The sequence below is a fragment of the Xenopus laevis genome, chromosome 6L (genome assembly GCF_017654675.1).
Source record: "Xenopus laevis strain J_2021 chromosome 6L, Xenopus_laevis_v10.1, whole genome shotgun sequence".
NCBI lineage: Eukaryota > Metazoa > Chordata > Amphibia > Anura > Pipidae > Xenopus > Xenopus laevis.
Genome location: NC_054381.1, coordinates 62219626 through 62242475, shown reverse-complemented (window position 1 = coordinate 62242475; position 22850 = coordinate 62219626). Strand labels below are relative to the sequence as shown.

At 37.9% G+C, this 22850-nt stretch overlaps 1 protein-coding gene across 2 annotated transcripts; it reads right to left on the bottom strand.

Moving 5' to 3' along the window:
* Positions 1–643: 643 nt before the first annotated feature.
* Positions 644–21608, bottom strand: LOC108718986 (C-C chemokine receptor type 3). 2 transcript variants are annotated; one of them, XM_018267545.2, is made up of 4 exons: positions 21428–21608; positions 18659–18702; positions 16052–16116; positions 644–2378 (listed from the first exon to the last, which is right to left on the bottom strand). In XM_018267545.2, the coding sequence occupies exon 4, from the start codon at positions 2340–2342 to the stop codon at positions 1308–1310; it is 1035 nt and encodes a 344-aa protein (XP_018123034.1). In that variant the 5' UTR covers positions 2343–2378; positions 16052–16116; positions 18659–18702; positions 21428–21608; the 3' UTR covers positions 644–1307. The 2 variants fall into 2 exon arrangements, with proteins under 2 accessions (XP_018123034.1, XP_041422035.1); XM_041566101.1 differs by lacking the exon at positions 16052–16116.
* Positions 21609–22850: the final 1242 nt, after the last annotated feature.

Below are 22850 nucleotides of genomic sequence, written 5' to 3'. Positions count from 1 at the left end.
ACTAGCGTTGATTCGATAAGCGAAGCGAAGTTACGCTAGCGATGGTTAATTTGTATACGGCGCCAAATTTAAATTTCAATGGAGGAATACGTACAATCACTACAAATGCCTGGGAAACCTTCAAAACATCAAATAAATTTTTTTTTTTGCCCTACACATGTGCCCACTGTATAGTTAAGTTGCCATGAGTTAGGAAATGTAGGGGGGAAGGAGGGGAGCCCCAAAAAATGTTTCAATCTTTTTCAGCCTATCACCCATAATATAGAAAAAACGCCAGCGTTTTTTGGGACTTAGAAAAAATGTGAACTTTTTTTGAAGCAATCCCTATCTACTCTATTGCATTTGCCTGGGCTGAGGTGGCGAAGGAAGTCTAGCGTAAAAGGTAGCGTTCAGTACAATGCGCGCGTTAGTGAATTTACGTAGTTATGTCCGTTGCGCAAATTCGCCAGGCGTAAGGGTGCGAAGTAACACCAGCGAATTTACGCCAGCGTTCGTTAGTGAATTTGCGAAGTAACAAAAATGACCAACGCTAGCGAATTGACGCTAGCGTTAGGCGCTTCGGCGAATTGTGAATTTGCCCCCTCGTGTCCTGGCCCTATTTGTATATACATTTTTCCATATTGTGAAAACTTCATATTTACATATTCAAAACTTGACTGCTCATTTCATAAATATATATTTCCTTTTTTCAACAGAAAGTCTTTTTTTTAAGAAAATTAAGCATACATTGAGCATGCGTTTTATACTAGGTGTCATTTGTTTTAAAGAACACTGTGTGCAAAGTGCAAAAGAGGCTGCAATAGGCCATTTTTTGCACTTAACACACTGTAGCCTTTCTTCTATTGCTGCAAGTCTTTGTTCTCTGTTTCAAAGAGCTTCTCTGATGATTGAAAAATGCCATGGGCATTAAGAAAAGCAAACATTTGGGCTTACAGATCTGACCCAAGATGCAACTGGGGTGTGCTACATATGGGGCAGAGAGGTTACCGACATATTTATAACATGCAGAATAGATGCTCCCTTGCTGAGCAATGTTCTGTACTGACAGGTCTTCTAGTAGAAGCAAGTAGCAATCTACTATCATTAATCAATTACAGGGTTGATATATAATGTAGCTGGATAATGTTAGAAGTTGAATATGATTAGTTGAACTTCTTTAGTCTCCAGTGCAGTAAATCAAATCAAAGTGCAAAGAACATTGAATGCATCTATCAAATAGGAACCGTTGACCTGACTCCCAACCCTTTTTACAGGTTTGATAATATATGACTTGTAGTGCGTTAGGAAATGTAATCAAAGTTTTGTTTTTAAATTGCATTTAACATGCTTGTTCTAAGACTCATATCGTGCTCCATTGACATTACTCTTGGTAAACAAAGATTTGAAAATGAACAACTAAAGTGCCTTCTGAATTTGGTTCCTAAGAATGTAAAAAGAAGAGGATTTATGCAGCAGTGAAAATACAAAAGTGTTTGGAAGATGTAAAATACATAGTGTAGAATACTATTGCAATTTTTAAACGATTCAATGGTTCCGTGAAACATAAGGATCATAATAATATTATAAGGGATCCAACAAAGAAAGAAAAGGAAAGCAATGACAAATATGAGTTTAAAAACTTTAGCTTTCCTTCGAATATGGCATGTAGTGAGTTTTAAAACTATTCCTATATAGCAAGCAACTATAATAACAATAGGGACGATAAAAAATAAAAAAAAATGTTTATAATGCCCTATTACTATCCACCAATTTTTTTTATCTTGAATAGATAACATTTCACATACAGTATCACCAAAATCATTTTCTTTTGTTGATGAAAGTATGACATCTGGGAGACTTAACGTTATGCTCAGACACCAAGCAATTACACTTATGTTTACTGCATATTGGATTCTAGATCTGGAAGTAGAAGACCAAGAGTGAACAATCATTAAATACTGATCAACTGTCATCAGTGTGAGAAAGATGACAAAACTCTGAAACCCAGAATAATAAAAGGCAGTTGTCAGTTTACACATCAAGTCTCCAAAGATCCAGGAGGAATAAATATAGAAAGCCGTGAATGGAAGGGTAGCCGAAAATAATACATCTGAGATAACTAGATTTAGGATGAAGATGTTAGTGACCGTGTTGAATTTTTCCCACTTCACAAGAATAATTAGGATCAACGCGTTTCCAGTTATACTCAAAACGAACAATATGTAGAAAACAATTGGTGCAAAAAAGGATAGAAATGATTGCAAATCCTCTTTCTCACAAACACTTATTGGTAAATCTGTGTTACTATCAGGGTAGTCTGTCGAGTAAGCAAAATCATAATCATAGGCTTCTGTGGTCGTCATCGCTCTGATTAAGCCAAAAGCTCACGGGGAAAAATACTGAAAAACAAAATAAGTCATCGATAATTAATTATATAAATGAGAGTAGATATCACCTTCATATTTCAGTTTTAAAGATACAACAAAGAAATAAAAAAATTATTTTAAAAGAAATCAATTATACACTAGTACATTCACTTGTATTTTGATTTTACTACTATGAATGTGCTTCTCCTTCAAAAGAATATAAAGTTCACAAAAAAAACACACAAATGGCTGAATGGGTTGTGTAGAAGTTACCCGCATGATATTTAGGTAAATCTAAACATCATCAAACTCATTTTCTAATGTGGTTGTTCTCTAAATTGAGCTCAAATGTTTTATTGCTTAGTAATGCTGTTATGCATAGTACAGGTATGGGACCTGTTATACAGAATACACGGGACCTGGGGTTTTCCTGATAACATAACTTTCTGTAATTTGGATCTTCATACTATAAGTCTACTAGAAAATCACGTAAACATGAAATAAACCCAATAGGCTGGTTTTGCTTCCAATAAGGATTCATTAAATCTTCGTTTGGATCAATTACAAGGTAATGTTTTGTTATTACAGAGAAAAAGGATACATTTGGATAAAATGGAGCCTATGGGAGATATGGATAACGGGTCTCTGAGTAACAGATCCTATACCTGTATAGCTCTCTTTCAACTTGTATCTGAGGGTTCCAATACAAAATAAGGAAAAGGATAAACGTGTAATGTGCAGAAAACCATGATATTAATAGTTAAGTTAGGAAGTTGTTGCATTGCATGTTTTATCCTATAAATTAAATTGATATCTTATTTATTTGTGACTACTGTCAGGACAAGTCAAAAAGCACACGAATGGGATCAGGAAATTTGTCCAGAAAGTTAAGAATTACAGATAGGCCACCTCATATAATTGAGTTCATTATAAGCAAATATTTCTACTTTTTAAAAACTGTTTTTTTTCTCTGTAATAATAAAACAGTACCTTGTACCTGATGGTAAGTAATCTGCACCAATCCATATTTGTTGCAAAACAATCCTGTTGGGTTTATTTAATGTTTAATTAATTTTTAGCAGATTTAAGGTTTGAATATCCAAATTGCGAAAAATCCCCTTATCCAGAAAACCCCCCCGGTCCCTCCCAAGTATTCTGACATGTGACAAGTCAGAGGTTTAATGCCTGATTACAGTGTAGTCAATCCCAGCGTTGATAATGGCTGCATTTAAGTCATTTGAAAGGAATTGGGAAATACAATACTTTTTCAGTACAAACTTTGAGGTGACTTTTGTACAAAACGAAGGTTCAAAAATTGGCCAGTTTTACTGAGTCTAAACAAGCAATGGATAAGATGAGAGTCATCACATGGGCCACCCCAGGGGGTAATAAACCTACTCTCCCCTGGCTAAGGATTAAGGGTGTTGGTTCCTATTTTGAACCCCAACATTTTTTTACATCAGTATGCCCATTTGGTTGCTTATAAGAAATAATTCGGTACAGTGTCCCAAAAACCTACATGCCTGTTTCCTTCTAGCCCGTTGGACATAATTTATTATAGGGAAGCAAGGGCATAAACCTTCCCTGAATAGAAAAAGGAGTTATGCTCATTTGCATCATTTGATAATGAAGTGACTCATTTTAAAGTCCTCTGACCACAGGAATTACAATCTTTGAGGTCTAATGAAGAGACAAAAAAGAAGAATCGAGATCTACACCTATCTCCTTCCATCAAATCAAAGAAAGCCACTCACAAGTTTCCTAACCACATACATTGTATAAATAATTCTGCAGTTATACATACATTACACTAGACACGATACCCTTGTTTATTAACTCAACGTTGTGTCCCAGGCTAGACCTTATTTTGCATTCTATAAGAAAAAAAGCCCTGTAAAAGTAAACATTGGTGTATTTTCAGTTTATCCTATATACAAAAGAGGACTTATCCCCCTATCCCGTTGCACTGTAGAAAATTAGACACAATGTATTACAGTAAAAAGCAATATTTATTAATAACCATGCTAGTGAAACAAATTAAAACATATTTAAAAACCAACAGCGCTGCTGGAAACAAAAAACGGGGAATACCCTGATGTTAATTAGTGATCACTATTTTTCATACTGGTTGAAAAACCTTGCGTAGGTAAAGAAATGTGGTTGGAGCAGTAAAGGTGGTTTGGTAAAACGTATTAGGTGTGAACTCCCGGCAAAGACCACATTAAGGGCATGTATGCCAAAATGTCCCTTCTTCTCTGTATAAGAACTATGTCCCAAGAGATCTCTTGACAAAGCCACTTTCGTGGCGAAACAGCTGTCGAGTAGTTCGGCGCTGCTGGGCTCAAAGCGGTGTTTTTCCCTTGCGGATTGGATGCAGTTTTTATCCCGGGGATGATCTGACGGATATTTGTGAGCGTTCCACACCACGGACGATATCCACACAAGGGCAAGTATAGGAAACCTTTTGCTGGCATACTGAACTGGGGTTCTGCATATATAGCCTTTTGGCTACTACATTGGATCCAGCGTTTGCTACAGCTAACTCCTTACTTACCCTGCATTTAACCTCGGCTCAAGGGGCTTCCGCTGAGGGACTTGCAAGGGGAGCCAGCCCCTACCCTGCTTGGGACATAGTTCTTATACAGAGAAGAAGGGACATTTTGGCATACATGCCCTTAATGTGGTCTTTGCCGGGAGTTCACACCTAATACGTTTTACCAAACCACCTTTACTGCTCCAACCACATTTCTTTACCTACGCAAGGTTTTTCAACCAGTATGAAAAATAGTGATCACTAATTAACATCAGGGTATTCCCCGTTTTTTGTTTCCAGCAGCGCTGTTGGTTTTTAAATATGTTTTAATTTGTTTCACTAGCATGGTTATTAATAAATATTGCTTTTTACTGTAATACATTGTGTCTAATTTTCTACAGTGCAACGGGATAGGGGGATAAGTCCTCTTTTGTATATAGGATAATTGCTTTAAATGTGGTGGACACCCCTCCCCCCTTGCACTGATATATAATTGAATGCTGGCGCAACTGTGGATGTCTGCTTATTTTTAACCCGGCGTTCTAATGTATTTTCAGTTTAACAAGTACAATTCTTGGAATCAAAACTCTCAGATTGTTTACGGAAATGCTGTTCTGACTACTAATTAAACATTACCATCTCAATACCACTACTTCAGTTTTAATAAACTGCAAGAATCTTCTTAGGAATGAGGCACTTTTTAATTTCACACTTTTATACAGAAGAGGTGATTGTGAAGTATAATGTCGTTTTGTCTTTAAAAGGGCAAGTCATAAGTCTAAGAAACATAGTTCTAAGAAACTTTCCAATATACATTTAATAAAAAAAAGTGCTTTTAACGTTATTTGTAAAAACGTGCTGTTGTTCTGGTTGTTACTTTTTAAACAATGTTCCCCAGCAAAGACTGGTCGGTTAATCGGGTGCCTTGTCTTACATTGTATCAACAGGGCAGAGAATAGACGGGGACAGACACTGCTTTCAATAGCAATACATATACAAATAACTTAAAAACCATAGAAAAACATGTATGAATGTATGTTGACAAGTTGCTTAGAATTATGTTTTCTTTCATTAGGCAAAAAATAAATTTTTGGTTGGCCTTCCCTTTAAAATGCAATATAAACTATATGTAAAAATGTAAAAAATGATGGATAATGTTTTGGTAACTTTTCTAATGGCAAGCAAGTTGCATTGCCTGTAAATGGCAGCTAAGTGGTTAAAGTAATACAAGCAAGGGTCCTTACACTTGGTGGCACACAGCAGAGGCAGCAAATAGCTGAGGATAAGTAAGACAGTGTTATAGTCCCTCCTTCCCTGCCAGGATTTCAAATGATGCAGAAAGTGAAGAACTATTAGCTGGATTTCAGCATAGAAAATTGCATTTATTCATACTTTTTGAAGAAACAGGTAACTGTGATGGATATATTAGGGGTTTCTGTGTTATGTGGGCCTCTTTATTAAATTTTGGTTTGGAAGCCATAGTTCCCCTTTAATTGTCATAAAAAACTGTCCCTGCAATAAAGATAACAGGACAGTTTAAATACATAGGAGCCAAATGTTCTTTTTATTTTTGTTAATTGGCTTTTGGCAGAGAGCCCAGAACAGCCAGAGCAGCAGATAAAATACTTTTGTAACAATTTCAAGATACGCAAATAAGTAATTGTAACAATATAAGATAACAGGTCCCTTGGGAAAAGTTAGACTCACATCTTAAAAGAGAATTCAACACGTAGTTTAAAAAAAAAAAACCCTCCCCCCTACCCTGGGTAAACCCCCCTCCCCCCCAGCCTATCTGCCCCCCCCCCGGGCAAATGCCTATAATTTTTTACTTACCCCTCCGTACAGATTCTGGCCATGAGAGTTCACGGGCACCATCTTCTTTCTTCAGTCTTTTTTGGGAGTTTTGGCGCATGCGCAGTTGGAGTAAATTTCCGGTCCCGAACCACTGCGCATGTGACGAAAGTCATGAAAATTTCCAAAAACGTTTGTTTTGGTACCGAAAATTTACTACAAATGCGCATGCGCCAAAAATGCCGTCAATATACGAAGATTACCGGTGAAGAAGAAAATGACACCCCTGAACTTTCGTGGCCAGAATCTGCACAGAGGGTTGAGTAAAAAATTAGGGGCATTTGCCTGGGGGGGGTAGGCTGGGGGAAGGAGGGAAGGGGGTCTACCCAGTGTAGGGGGGAGGATTTTTTAAACTACGGGTTGAAATCTCCTTTAAAAAAAATTTTTTTTTCAAAATTAATCAGTTAATAGTGCTGCTCCAGCAGAATTCTCCACTGAAATCCATTTTTTAAAAGAGCAAACTGATTTTTTTTATATTCAATTTTGAAATCTGACATGGGGCTAGACATATTGTCAATTTCCCAGCTGCCCCAAGTCATGTGACTTGTGCTCTGATAAACTTCAATCACTCTTTACTGCTGTACTGCAAGTTGGAGTGATATCAATCCCCTTCCCCTCCCCCCCCCAGCAGCCAAACAAAAGAACAATGGGAAGGTAACCAGATAGCAGCTCCCTAACACAAGATAACAGCTGCCTGGTAGATCTAAGAACAACACTCAATAGTAAAAACCCATGTCTCACTGAGACACGTTCAGTTACATTGAGAAGGAAAAACAGCAGCCTGCCAAAAAGCATTTCTCTCCTAAAGTGCAGGCACAAGTCACAGACCAGGGGGAGCTGGGAAATTGACAAAATATATAGCCCCATGTCAGATTTCAAAATTGAATATAAAAAAATCTGGTTGCGCTTTTGAGAAATGGATTTCAGTGCAGAATTCTGCTGGAGTAGCACTATTAACTGATGCATTTTGGAAAAAAAAAATGTTTTCCGATGACAGGATCCCTTTAAGGTAAATATTTATGTGTTCTGGATAACTGTTGGTTTCCTAGGGACTGTATGATGCTCTTGGGGAATTCATGAAAGCAAATACTGTATGAAATGGCATTATGTATGAGGACTGCATAATGCATAAGGCTTTAAGTTTTGTTTGAATGACATTTACACAAACAAATGCAAGCACACTGAAAAGTACAATAATATAGTGAAACATATATAGACTGTATATGCTCAGACATGGACACAAATATTCTGTAGGTGCACAGGCAAGCACATAAAGTGTGTGACAGTTTTGTTGTTTTTAAAAATAAAAATTGACATAACCCTTGGGGATAACATAACTTTTAAAAACAAATGAGCAATGAAATGTGTTAGAGAGTGAGGTTTTTGTGGTGTAATTGCAACATGTATCATAACTTACCAAATTGCAAAGTCTTCACTATCTAGATAATTTGAACTGCTTGGTGTTTTCTTTTTGCATAAAGCTTACAAGTTTAATTCCACTAGAGCAGTGCTGTCCAACTGCCCCCCCCCCTTGTTTAGCCCCCCCACAGGAAAGTCAGCACTGTGTCACTGTAGTACACAGATATAGTACATCTTAGAGTGGTCCTAATACATTTTCCTGTCTCCTGCTCTGTTCTGCCTTCCCATTTGCTCCCTGTGTGTGCCCAACTCTGCCTGCCCTATGCTCCCTGTGTGTGTGCCATATCTGCCTGTCCTATGCTCCCTGTGTGTGTGCCATACTTTGCCTTCCCCTTTGCTCCCTGTGTGTGCCATACTCTGCTTTCCCTATGCTCCCTGTGTGTGCCATACTCTGCTGCCCTATGCTCCCTGTGTGTCTGTCATGCTCTGCCTGTGCGTGCCATACTATGCCTGCTCTGTTCTCTGTGTGTGTGCCATACTTTTCTTGCCCTATGCTCCTCATACTCTGCCTGCATGTGCCTTGCTCTGCCTGTGGAAAATAAGTCTGATATTTTTTCTGTGGGTTTGTTAGTATTTGAAAATTGTTGATAGGGACCCCTAAGGTGTTTAATCATGTGCTAGGGGTTGCTGTGTTATCCAAAGGAAGTGGCATATAAATTAACTTTTTTCACATATGAGTTATATCCCTGCAGTGAGCACCAACCATTTGGTTTTTTGGTGTACCACCACAAATAATGTGGACATTGTCTTGAGGTAACTTGGGCGTTGTTGAACGTGGGTGTGCCCTCCACTATGTAGGCCAGAATAATTCTGGCCCTCGGTACCACAGAAGTTGGACAGCACTGAACTAGAGGTTTATTCTGATTCTCCTGCAGACGTATGGTATCCATACACAGGCAGGTTTAAGCTGCCAATTTGACCACTTGAGTTTGAGTTGGCAGCTTAGCTGCCCATTTTTGGGGTCCTAATGGGGCTGCCCAAATGATATCTGTCCGAAAAATTTTGAAAATCATGTGGAACGAGGAGCGAATCTATGCTCTGTAGGCCCCAATAGATGCTCTATAGCCATACAATAAAAAAATGTCCCATAATACAAAAATGTGCCTGTAGAAAAAGAATGACTCGCTGCCCATACCAGGGTAGGATACAAAAACATGGTGGTTTAAGTGTTTAACCAACAGTTTGGTGTCTTAATAAATTTAGCAAAGGAGAACAGCGGTAAACACAAGTGCCACATGTCTGGCTAAATATATATGTGTTAACCCCAATAAATGAATTCAGTGAACCCCCAATATAAGCATACATCCTTATTTTTTATATTTATGTATCAATATATATATATATATATATATATATATATATATATATATATATATATAGTTATTAAAATAAGACACGTGTCTGAGACTTAGCTAAGCCAGTTTGATGAAAGAGCATAGGCCAAATATCAGGTCCATAACCAACAAACTGTCACTTTACAAAAAATGCACTTTACAAAAAATGTGGTGCCAGGGATGGTGTCACAAAACCAAAGATGTTCTTACAGTCTATCCTCCACCAGGGGGCCATAATGAACTCTCAGGAGCCACTAGTCATGGTATTTGGATTTGAGACCAAGGTAAAAGTTGAATGGGAAGGAGGAAGGACAGATACTTACCAAACAGGAGCATTTTACTGAAGCACAGCCAGGGATAAAGGAACAGTAACATCAAAAAAGTTTTTCTAAAGTAATATAATTATACAAATATAATGCAGTGTTGCCCTGAACTGGTAAAACTTCTGTGTTTGCTTCAGAAATACTACGATTGTTTATATAAATAAGCTGCTGTGTAACCATTGGGGCAGCTATTCAAATAAGAAAAGGCTCAGGTTACATAGCAAATAGCAGATACGCTCTGCAACATAATGGTGTTATCTGTTATCCACTATTTAACCTGTGCCATATAGCCTTTTTTCATATTCTGCCATTGCTACACAACATGGCAGGTAGGTGTGGCCTGTCCCATTATTGCTCTCAGCTTAGACAGGAAGAGGGAAACAGGAACAGGAGTGAATCATAAGACAATGGCAAAACAGCAGCAATGCCCTTAACCAAAATGGTCACACAAGCAGGTTAGTACAATAAGAATAGCCATATCACCTAAAATGATCATAATTATGTTTTGCATACTTTTCTTTCTCTACAATCATTATCAGTGCAGCATTATATTACTCAGCCATTTGTAAAAACTTCCAATTAGGAACCTGTAGTGTTTAACAGCAGCCCTTTTAGGAAATGTTTGTTCCTGTTTATTACTATGCAGCAGAGGGGACATTAGAGGGCGCCCTCTATAGCAGGCCAGATACTATGCCTTAGGGATGATGCAGCCATGTGGAGCAGAGCTGGCAACTTCTCATCTTGTTTGTTATATGGCAATAAGCTTTGTTCTTATTGGTTCAGGAATGTGACTGACAGTATTGCTTCACAGAATGGATATTTTATCTGTTTTGTGAAACTGAGCTTTCATTTTGTGTGAAGAATGAATCCTGTACTATAAAATCTTGCTTTCTGTCACAAATATCTATTTTGTCATTCAAATCTTGCCTGACATGCACTAGTTAGTTACACTATTATATATTATGTCCAAGTTTTTTTTTTTACATAATTCATTCTGTAAGTAACTTTGTACATAAGTGCGTCCGTTACATGGAGGTTATACATTTGTGAGACAGATTGCTTGTTAAAATGTACATAATATGATGTCATCCTTTTGTGCACTTACCAGATTTTGTTTTCATTCTTTCATAGAAATAAGTCTTTTGTATGTTTTTTTATTAGTGTATGGTCACAAATACTTATATACCATGAGAGACATTAATTCTGTGTATTAGGGATAGTTTTGTATACAGAATGTATTTGGGACAAACGGCACCCCATATATTATATAATCCCATTTGTAACAAGGCAAGGAAAAGTAAGCACAAGTGGTTTAACTGGGTACAAAGTTCAGAATTCAGGCATAGCTAAAGACCAGGCAGCATTTAGGCAGTCAGACAGGCAAGGGTTAATACCAGAATTAGTTAAGATAAAACAGGAACACCTACAAAAGGGAGAGTGGTTAGCAATAATGTAGACCTGGCAAGGGTTCAGTGCAAGGTTAGGATATACTGTGTATTAGCAATTGTCTAAAGTGCAATATGTAGACCTTAGTAAAATAAAATAAAGTCAATACATACTTCCTTTTTGTAGGCTAGAGGTAAGGACAGAAGACTACATAATACCAGGTCACAGGTTCTATTCCAACAAAGAAAAAAGGGGACAATATCTTACAGATGGGAATCCCAAGTATGGGTAACTAAAAAAAAGAAAAATGCCAGGATATGACATGGACATGGACTAGTTTCCAGTCCTGCAAAATTATATATGGTTTGTGTTTCAGTAAGTAACAGTGAAAATGTGTCAAATATATGACCTAATGGAGAAAACTGAGCATCTTTGAGCTCTTCATTATTGCTGCACCTGCCAAGAGTTTTCCCTGTAATACGGTTCCTATTGTTTCCACTACCAGTACAGTTATTTAGCTGCCTGAAAAGAGGGGGATACTAAAGATTGACATTTTTCATGGTTGATTAGGATGGTATTCAACTCTATAATAATAAACATAATAAAACATAATATAATAAAACATAATAGAGAGAAGCTATGCTGAAGTGAGTAAAGCAAAGGCATGAGTCCACATTGTCCCTTGTGTAGGCCTGTGGAGTGTTATTCAGCTACATGAATTGCAGAGGGAATATTGTATAAAGTGCAGCAGAATTATATTTGTGAGTATGTCTGCAACCATTGTCAGTGTATCACTATTGACTCACCCTCCTGTCATTTCTATAAGCTGGAGGAACATGCAGACTCTCCAGTGCAAACCTTGCAGCAAAGGCTTCTCTAACCAAGGCACCTATGTATTTCTAATCATTTAAGAAAGTATTTGATTTAACTATGTCTGCAATACTGTATATAAATGAGTGTTGCGGAGCATTGCATTTACAAAAATAACATTACAACACAACTACAACAAACAGAGAGCTGTCCTGTAGCAATGCCAATAAAATCTGTTAATGCTATCCCATTCCCCCTTAAATTGGTACACTTGCAGGGGATATTACAGTCCCATAAATGTTATTTTAAAACTTTACTATTTCATCATGTATACAAAACACACTGCTATAGAGATATGCAGACTCTCAACAATAAAACAAAAAAAGGATTGTGGCTTTCTGAGAAAAGTTAGTCACACGAGTAATAGGAAATGTTGCAAGCAGTTCCACCACAAAGGGTCTGTATTTTTTTTTAATTGAGCCCTGCTTTGTGAAATATTACACAACATTTTAATGCAACAATATATTTAAATATATTGTCCTTTTTTGAAAATGATGCATTAGAGTACATTTTATTATCATATCTTATATATGAAGAAGAAAGTTTCTCGGTTTGCTTGGGCATTATCCACTGATTCACAAGACTGTCAAACTTTATGGTTAAAAAACACTGGACTTGTCTGTTAAGGATTTGATCTTTGACAATGGGATATATGTTTAGAAGAGGATGCTTGGCTAGACATGATGCGAGATATGACTAAATGTTCCCCAAGTATTTTAGTACAAGAAACATCTCAAAAAGTGGTAACTAGGTGGTATTTAGTTCCCGAAAAGCTTTCTAAATGGTACCCCTCCACCTCACCAACATGCTTCAGGGGTTGTGGGCAGACTGGCTCGTTTATTCATATTTGGTGGCATTGTCCTAAGGCTGTCAGGTTTTGGGCCAGGGTATACATAACGATAACAAGCGTCACAGGGCTTATACTTAGGAAATCCCCCTTGGAAGCTCTGCTACATGGGCGAGTGACGGGTGGAAACAAATGGGCTCGGCAACTAGTAGGTCGTATATTTACAGCAGCCAAACAGACAATTGCCAAGGCCTGGAAAGCCAAATCACTAGACATACAGGAGGTGAAAAACAGACTGGATAACTACTTGGCCATGGAAAGGTTCTCCTCAATTGCCAAGGGCGACTTGCATTCTTGTAATAAAATCTGGGGCCGCTGGATCAGTGTCGTACTGGCCTGGCGGGAAACCGGGAAAAAACCCGGTGGGCCCCGACCCTCGTGGGCCCCCGCTGGGCCAGAACCCTTCTCTAGATATTTTCATATATGCGTGCCGGCAATCATGCGCGCCGAACGGCGCTGTTGCGCATGCGCGCCGAACGCCGCTGTTACGCATGCGTGCTGAGCATGGGCCGATGCATCTTAGTAGGGGGGCGGGGCCCGAGGGGGGCCCCTGGACAGCAGTCACGGTGGGCCCTGGGCCCCCCAGTCCGACCCTGCGCTGGATCCAATATAGAGTTCTATCGGCATAGGTTATATTACGGGAACAATGGGAGAACAGAGCCCTAGGTTTGCTATTTTTCCCCAAAACACATTAAAATCCCTATGTGATCATATTCTCCACCGAGTATGCACCCCCCTACGGATACATTTTCTTGGTTACCGTTGTACCACTTGTGTCTATTCTTTTCTTTACTGTTCTTTTACTGTTGGCGTTCTATTTCCTTATTGTCAAACAATATTTGTAATCTGTCTTTCTTTTTTTTTGCAAAGTATTACTTGCTGAATGAGTACTCGTGGAAAACAGGAACGGCGAATGTATTTTGATTTTCTTCTATTTCTTTATTGTAAAACAAAATAAAAATATTTATAAAAAAATAAATAAATAAACAAGGAAGATCAATTACAAAAAAAACAAAAAAAACACTGGACTGACTGGACATCTTGGGCACCGTCTCATCACTCATGTGTTATGCCATGTTGCCACAACTCATTGCCTTTTAATATACTGTCTTCCCAGCTGGTAGGAGGTAAACAACTGCATAACATATTGGTCCCCCCATTGTATTTGACCTATCAGATTCCAGCATTACATAGTGTATGACCAAGTACAACAAAATATGAAGGTGGTTTCTGATAGGGGTTTTATAGGGTGATAAGTTTGGTAATAAATTCTATTTAGATAGCGAAGAAGCACGCACTCCATAGGCCAGTCGATGTGATTAAAAGCCTTTATTCAAGAAACAGCTAAAACAATAGAACCTTACGCATTTCGTATCCGAGGATACTTACTCATAGGCATGATTGAAACCAGTCGTGAACAGAATTTAAACAGGTAAAAAGGATATGATGTGCAAAGTCAGTGATCCTGAACATTAACCCTAAAATTTAGCTGAGATAAAACAGCTGCTCTTATCATTTTAAATCATTTTGAATCACAGTAAAATGCTGGGTAACAGTAGAATTAATGCTGGTTAATCGTAAAAAAAAATTATCAAATTTAAAATATTATTCCAATAATAAACTAGTTTAGCAATTCATGTCTACATATTAAACTTCTGTATTCTAAAATTACTTTAACATAAACTAGAATGATATAACTCTTAATAAATGATTGGTACCACATCAAAAACGATACCTTAATTCAAATGGTGCCTATTAATATAGAGAAGCCGATACCAGATATGAATATAAATATAAATATATATATAAAATTCATATCATATTATATTGTAATGAATTCTCCCCATAGACACACTTTCAATGTATAAATAAACATGTGTTTATTTATATACATTGAAAGTGTGTCTGTGGGGCTTTTAATCACATCGACTGGCCTATGGAGTGCGTGCTTCTTTGCTATCTACATTGAGTTACTCCCCAGCAACGGGTTCGGGGCGCTGCAACCGGGCCACCCAACATCTTCGGTGAGTTTACACCTATACAAGATTGCTGTGGATATATATGATTTGTATGCTACACACTGGTCAAAGCTACACCCCGCTACGATAGACCCATGGTTCATACACCTGGGTCCTACTCTGTGCTGGGCGAGCCGTTAACTTTACTATACTTTTTGGGGACTAAGCCGATGTTCTTTCTTTGTATAATAAATTCTATTTGCTTGCAAATGTATTGCCTTAACAGCCACTGACATGCATATGTCCACCTACCTATATGAGCAGGAAACATAAGCGATGAAGATTGTCAGGTATTGTGGTTTTGGTGGTATTGCTGCAACATACTTCACTACTGTGACTGATCTCAGGGTTTCAGATCGAAATTACCCTATTACCTTCAAACCGGTGCTGTTTTTATCAGAGTTGTTCAAGAACCTTAGCAAGATACTGCTACTTCTTCACACCTCTCCCACACGCATTTTCCTACCTATTGCCACATTCTGAGCTCAAACTGCTGCATGTGCACAAGCTGGAGATATACAAATCTTGTCCCTAGGTCGTAGAATACATACAGCTGTCATTTTATTGCATGCATGTTAATCTAACTGCAGAGTACAAAAATGGCATATGATCGAAGCCAGATAATTATAATTAAGATTGACATTCATAGTTATTTGAAAATTTGTTAAAGGCTACATTTGGAATAATGTATTGGTGACAAATATATTAAAAATCCAGGGAAAGTAGGTGAGACAAAAATGACTATTTTAAAGGCTTGAAAAAGGTCTTACAAGGAAACTGAAACTACATGAAACTACAGCCAGTTTTTAAAGGGATTTCTCACCTTTAAATGAACTTTTAGTATTATGTAGAGAGTGATATTATGAGACATTTTGCAACTGATTTAAATTTTTTCTTATTTGTGGTTCTTGAGTTATTTAGCTTTCTAGTGAGCAGCTCTCCGATTTTCAATTTCTGATCCAAATGACCCTATTAACCATGCATTGATCTGAATAAGAGACTGTGGGCCTGAAAAGAAAAATGAGTGATAAAAAGAAGCAAAAGCAATAAATGTGTAGCCTTACAGAGCATTTTTTTGATGGGGTCAGTTTATTTTATCAGTGAATAAAAGTGAATAATTTTTACCTTGAAAAATGATCCCGGTGTGAACCTGTTATTCCTGATATTGTTTGAATGCTGCTGGGTAGCACCTGGGTCAGAAATGAAAATTATTGCTACAGAACTTGCTGAATACTTCTGAAAGGATAATAATAATCTGTAGAACATGTTATTTTTTAAAATAAAGTGGTACACCACTGGGTACAGCATTAAAAATGCTATTGCCTAATATATTAATGGCTTGAGGGGGTATTGAAATCAACATCTCCTTTTAGCTGAGTCAGGTTTGAAGATACAGTATGCACAGCTCCTATAGATTAAGTTAACTGAAAGCTTGCTACATCAGAACAAATAAAGTGCATCGGCAAAGCCAACACTTTATAAGCATGTACTGTATAAGCAAAGTTGGGTAGGTAATTTTTTAGGCTTTATTATAAACTGGGAAGGGGGAGGAGAGACACATATAACTAGTCACCAAATACAAATGCCTCTTATCTGTTAATTTGAGTAACAATTTGAAGGGTTTGTATCACAGTTATTTTACAGAGACCCAAGTAAACTAAAGAGCCCAAAAGCCCTTAGGCTACTGTCAGGTCTGGACTGGCATTTCAAGTACACAGAGGCCAACACAGCCCCCAACTAGTCTACTAAATAGTGACTGTCAAGGCGTCTTATAGCAGCCCTCTGGCATTTACCTGAGTCCATAGATTGCCAGTCAGGCCTATTTTTCCATTGGAGTAACTGCCAGTCTGAAAGTATGCATTTTTTTGACAAAATCCATCCCACACATGCAGTAACAGGTACCACATCAATGAAAACAGGTGGGGCAGGTTAGGGTCGGATGCGAGTCGGGAAAAACCTGACCCGCACATCACTAATAGGGAGCCTGGTAGAACTTTAAAAAATATATATTATTAGCCATTTATTGGGTAATAAAAGATTTGCAGTTCAAAGGAATGTTTACAATTAATAAGTATTTACTTGGACTCTGTTGCCTGCAAGGGTCTAGAATTCTCGAAGGCAACAAAGTGCCTCATCCAACCTTGGGGCAAATTCACTATTGGCCGAAAATGTGCTAGTGAAGGCTTCACCGCACTTCGCCACACTTCGCCAGGCGTAGTTTCGCCAGGGCTGCGCAAATTCACGAAGATCCGAAGTTGCGCAGAGGTTACCAAACGGTTCCGATGTTCCGCTAGCGATAATACAATAAGCAGTCTGAAGTTACGGTAGCGATGCCTAATTAGCATATGGCGTGCAGTTAAAGGGATTTGTATGTTGCAGCAACTACATTACACTACACCAGGCCAGGGAAACTTAATAAAATTAAATAGAGGTCTTATATTGTCCTACAGATGTGCCCACTGTATAGTTTAGGTGCCAAATGTAAGGGGGAAGGAGGGTACCCCAAAAAAAAAATTTCAATCTTTTTCTGCCTATCACCCGGTAAAAAGTAAAAAACGCCAGCGTGACAGAAAAATTTTCAACTTTTTTTGACAAACTCCTATCTACTCTATTACACTTCGCCTGGTCTAAGATGGAGAAGTAAAGTCTGGCGGAAGAGGTAACGTTCAGTAAAATCCGCAACTTAGTGAATTTGCGCAGTTACGTCCCTTCACCAGAGCGCAACTTCGCCTGGCTTAAGGGTGTGAAGTACTGCTAGAGTCTGAGAATTTACGACAGGGACCGTTAGTAAATCAGCGAAGTGGCAAAATTATGTCACGCAGGCGAATTTTCACTAGCGCCCTTTAGTAAATTTGCCCCCTTGTCTTTATAGTAAACAGGCAGTATGGGTAGTTTTCCCAACTTCTTAAAATACAGGATGGTTTCTCTACAAGCAAATGCTTTAAGCTCAGAGTAGAGCAGTGCTAGGAGCATATAAAAATGGATCTCTTATGATCAGTCAGTGACTTTTATAAAAGAAGCAGCAGGGACCTGTTATTTTATTACCTGCCTGTTGCAGGGTTCATAGGCTGCTGGGCAGGGGGCAGGGAGGTTTGATGTCACTCCAACTTGCAGTGCAACAGAGAGACTGAAACCTATTAGTCACAAGACTAATGGAAATGCGTAAGCACAAAATGACTCATAAAATTACCTAATTACATTTTAAAAAAACTATTTCCTTTCCCCTAAAAAAATCTATTTCTTTTCCCTTAAAAAAAACAGATACAATTTTACCCTCATAGCAAATGTTTTACAATTGTTAGGGTAAATCAAGAACCAGATAGAAGGAAGTATTTTGAAAGCCACAAAAATAAAACAATGAAGGGTAAATTCATAGCATACTAAAAATTAATTATAAGGTCAACTTCTTTTTCAACATGAGTCTTGTGACGAACATACTTATCATTTTAATAACAAATCAAAAATCTTTCTAATTCTGTTAAACAGGGAACTTGAAGCTGCTTCATGTTTGGGTCTTGCAAGACAGATAATTAGATTAGTGCACAGATAATACCCCTGAAAATGACTTCTGCTAACAAAACATTCACAACAAAGGATGAAGGGAGGGGGTGTATACCAGTAATCAACCAGTATCTATCTTGCAAGGTAACATTTCAAACAAAATAAATCCCATGGGAGACAATTAGCAACAGTAAAATTGGAGCACACACCCTGTTTTGGTTATTTAAATACCTTGTAATTTTCTACTTCCCAATTTCCCAATTGGTGTTCAATCTCTGCAATGAAAATGAGAACAGTTAATAATAAAACGTTAGATTCCAGTTTTCATTACTCTCCAAATTTTAGCAATATACTGTATGATACACATATGGGACTTGTTATACAGAATTCTTTGGACCTGGGGTTTTTCGGATAAGGGAACTTTTCCTATTTTGGGTCTCCATATCTTAAGTGTACTAAAAAGTAATTTAAATATTAATTGCAATGTGCAAGACCTCTCTGACAGTTACATGCACAACCTTAAGCAACAAGTAATTGGTGCATGACTGTATGAGGTGTAGACTACTTGGACTTAACAGAACCATGGCAAAATATCTGGTTAGTATTTCAAATCTAAAGTGACTTTTAAGAGTGCTCAAGGGCTCTTACTCATGCGCGTTTTTACCTGCGCTCCCCTGCATTTCGTTTTTCGGCGTTCAGCCGCAGGGGAGCGCAGGAATAGACGCATTTCATTATTTCAAATGGGGCTGTAGTCACACAGGCGCGTGTAGGCGCCGAACGCAGGAAAAATGCAGCATGTTGCGTCTCAACCTGTGTTCGGCGCCTACATGCGCCTGTGTGAGTACAGCCCCATTTGAAATAATGAAATGCATCTATTCCTGCGCTCCCCTGCGGCTGAACGCCGAAAAACGGAATGCAGGGGAGCGCAGGTTCTGTGCTCTCTGCTTTCTGGCTGTGCAGAGAAAATAGGAACTTTCCAGTAGAAATGAGGGTCTGCAGGTTGAGCTGTCAAATGATGGACTGTCCCTCCGAAAAAGGGACAGTTAGGAGGTATTGGGGCAGCTGTATATTAGACATGTATACAATCACTTTTAAAGGAGAAGGACATTTTAAAACTAAGTAAGCCTTATCAGAAAGGTCCACCTAAATATTCCAGTAAATCCTCAAAGTAGTACTGCTCTGAGTCCCCTGTCAAAAGAAACACAGCATTTCTTTCCTTCTATTATGTACACATGAGCTTCCTACCTTCAGCTTAAACCTCCTTGCCCCGGTGAGTGAACATGCTCAGTTTGTTCCTCTCCCCCCTCCCTTCTCTGCTGTAATCTGAGCCCAGAGCTATAAGTGAGCAGGAAGTGATGTCACACCAAGCTAATACTGCAGCTACTATCCTAAACAAACAGAGAGCTTCTACAGCTTTTTACTCAGGTATGGTAAAACATTTACAAAATAAATATAGCATTCTAGTTGCACTATTGCAGCTAATCTATTGGCAATAAAATGCCTCTGTAGCTTTCTTTCTCCTTTAAAGAAAGATATTGAGGTGGGAATTGAGGCTTGAAAAAAGGCCTGAAACATTGCTGTTTGTCCTTGTTCCAAACCATAATTGAACAATAAAGCCTCTTTAATCCTGAAAGGTGTGCTGTTCACCGATACATTGTCCTTTCATGGTGGCCCACAAGCACAAAGGAACATCCAACTAGTCCCTGAAATATATTTGTGGTGATTCTGAATTCTTCTGGGAATTGAAGCTGCTCTAGGTTTTGTTGCTTGAAAGGTAGATAATTTGATTCACAGTGTTTAGTTTCCCCTATGTAATTTCAGCAATCTGGTTGTTAAGGTCTTCATTACTCTAGCAACCATGCATTGATTTGAATAGGAGACTGGAGTATGAATAGGAAAGGCCTGAATAGAAAGATGAGTAAAAAAAATACCAATAACAATTAATGTGTAGCCTTACAGAGCATTTGTTTTTAGAAGGCGTCAGTGACCCCCATTTGAAGGCTGGAAAGAGTCATCAGAAGAAGACAGATAATTTAAAAAATTATAAAAAATTAATTGTGAAGATCAGTTGAAAAGTTGGTTAGAACTGGCCATTCTATATCATACTAAAAGTTAACTTAAAGGTGAATCACCCCAGAGAGAGGCTAGCAAGTACTTGGTCTATAGTTGTTGGTGTACTACTTTAACACAAAGATTGTCCCAGTGGTGTACAGCTTTAACACAAAAATACAATAAATTATCCTTTTAAAAGGATATTAAAGACTTCACTATAACTCATGTGGTTCCTACTGCAGATATTGCTATTCAGGAAATCTTCCAAACACATGATCTTCCTTAACAAAAATTATCTTGGATTAAGGGTTTTAATTCATTTGATATTTATTCTGCTATTGTCATAATCAAGTTATGGTTATGACAATGGCAGGTTTTAACTATAAAGCTACAGTATGTAAATAATATTGATGATTTGTCTGTGCTTTTCTTTTGTGACCGACCATAGCTACTTCTTGTCTTACACCCTGTGATTAATGGGAAAGTTATAAAGAGATAGGGGTTGTTCATCTTTGAATTAATTTTTAGTATTATGTAGAGTGATTTTTTAAAACAATTTACAATTTACTCTGTGTCTAAAGGCTTTAATAACAGCACAATTACATGATACAAACTTTATTATACTAATGTGCAGCACTGTAATGCAATGCTAGGTGCAGGGGAGGAATTTTAGTCCTTAAACATTTATGTGTTATATTAAGATGTGCTGTGCTGTATGTACAGTATGAAGATATTGAAATGTGCTGTTTAGCAAGGAGAGTGTTTAGCAGGGAGAGCTGTATACCACAAATGGGCTGTAGATACTAGAAAGAAAACAGTAATATATCATAATTTCAAACATAGGGGTGATTATGAGCACCATGGTTTTATATTTTAAGTTGCTTTATGTCAGAATATATGCATTCTAAAATGACAAATGTTAAATATTAAGGAAAACAGTTATCCTACCTGTATCACCACATCCTTTTCCTTACATTTGCCAATGGAAGTTTGCTATTCTTGGGATGTATTCTAAAATGTGTAGTAAAAACTGTGGGACAGTTTTTTGAATGCACACTCAAGGCTGGAAAAGTTGGCTCATACAGCAATGCAACATTTCTTTGGGAGGGCATTTCAGATAACTGAATTTCTTTATTTTAAATGTGCAATATCAGTAGTTTCACTTCTCTGTCAAAACTGAGACAGTTTTACTTATTGTAATACTCTTTCAAAAGAACATTATTGGTCATTAGGACCTGCTGGCCACCGTTCAAAATGCTAAAAACAGGCACAACACCCATTTTTTTCTATGCTGGAAATAAATGCAGTCAGTTTAGTAGGGGTGAAAATTGCTCCCAGAAGATGTCATTTCCACCCTTTGCCTTCCACATCTGCTGCTTCTTTGCACTCTGAAAAGACAACTGCATTTACTACATTGAATACGAAATAGAAAATTAGAGGGGGATTTTGGCCATACTGATTTGGAGAATTTCTGTTTTGAGCAGATGGGAGAAAGAATATCTAGGTGGTCAAACGAACATCTTAGAAACATTATTTTCCAACATAGTGAAAAGGAGGTGTAGGGCAATGTAAATAATATTGTGTACCTAAAAAGCCTTAACCACAATGTAATTTTGACTTCCCATTAACTTCAAATGCATTTGGTGGAATTTTGTAGTATACTTTTGAGCAAAGTGAAATGCTGCAAATTCAATCATCACTAATTATTAACAAAAAAATCTCCCAATACAATGATAGGAAATTGAGTCCTTCAAGCAATGAATAGTTTGAGACTGAGAGGTAAACAATAAGGGAATGGACAAGTTAGAGAATCCTAATAATAAAAACCAGAGTAGAAAAGGACAGATTGGTGGGCACAAAAACAGGATAGACTGGAGTGGAGCAGGTAGAGAAGAAGAACAGACTGCAGTAGGATGGAGCGTGTGGAGACACAGAACAGACTAGAAGGGAAGGAGTGTCAGAAAGGCAGGAAACAAAGTTTGATCCAGGCAGGGTAAAGCAAAAGCCAGGAGGATGAAAAGCTTGAAAAAAGCCTCAATGTTGAAAAATAATGCTTGGGCCAGCAAATTATACAGGAGAAGTATTTAAAGGGTGGTTACATAGTTACATAGTTACATAGTTAAATTGGGTTGAAAAAAGACAAAGTCCATCAAGTTCAACCCCTCCAAATGAAAACCCAGCATCCATACACACACCCCTAACTACTTTTAATTAAAATTCTATATACCCATACCTATACTAACTATAGAGTTTAGTATCACAATAGCCTTTAAGAATGGCTTGGATGATTTTTTGGACAGACATAATATCAAAGGCATTAACTGAATCAGCCATCACAACATAACCCGGCAGTGCATTCCACAACCTCACT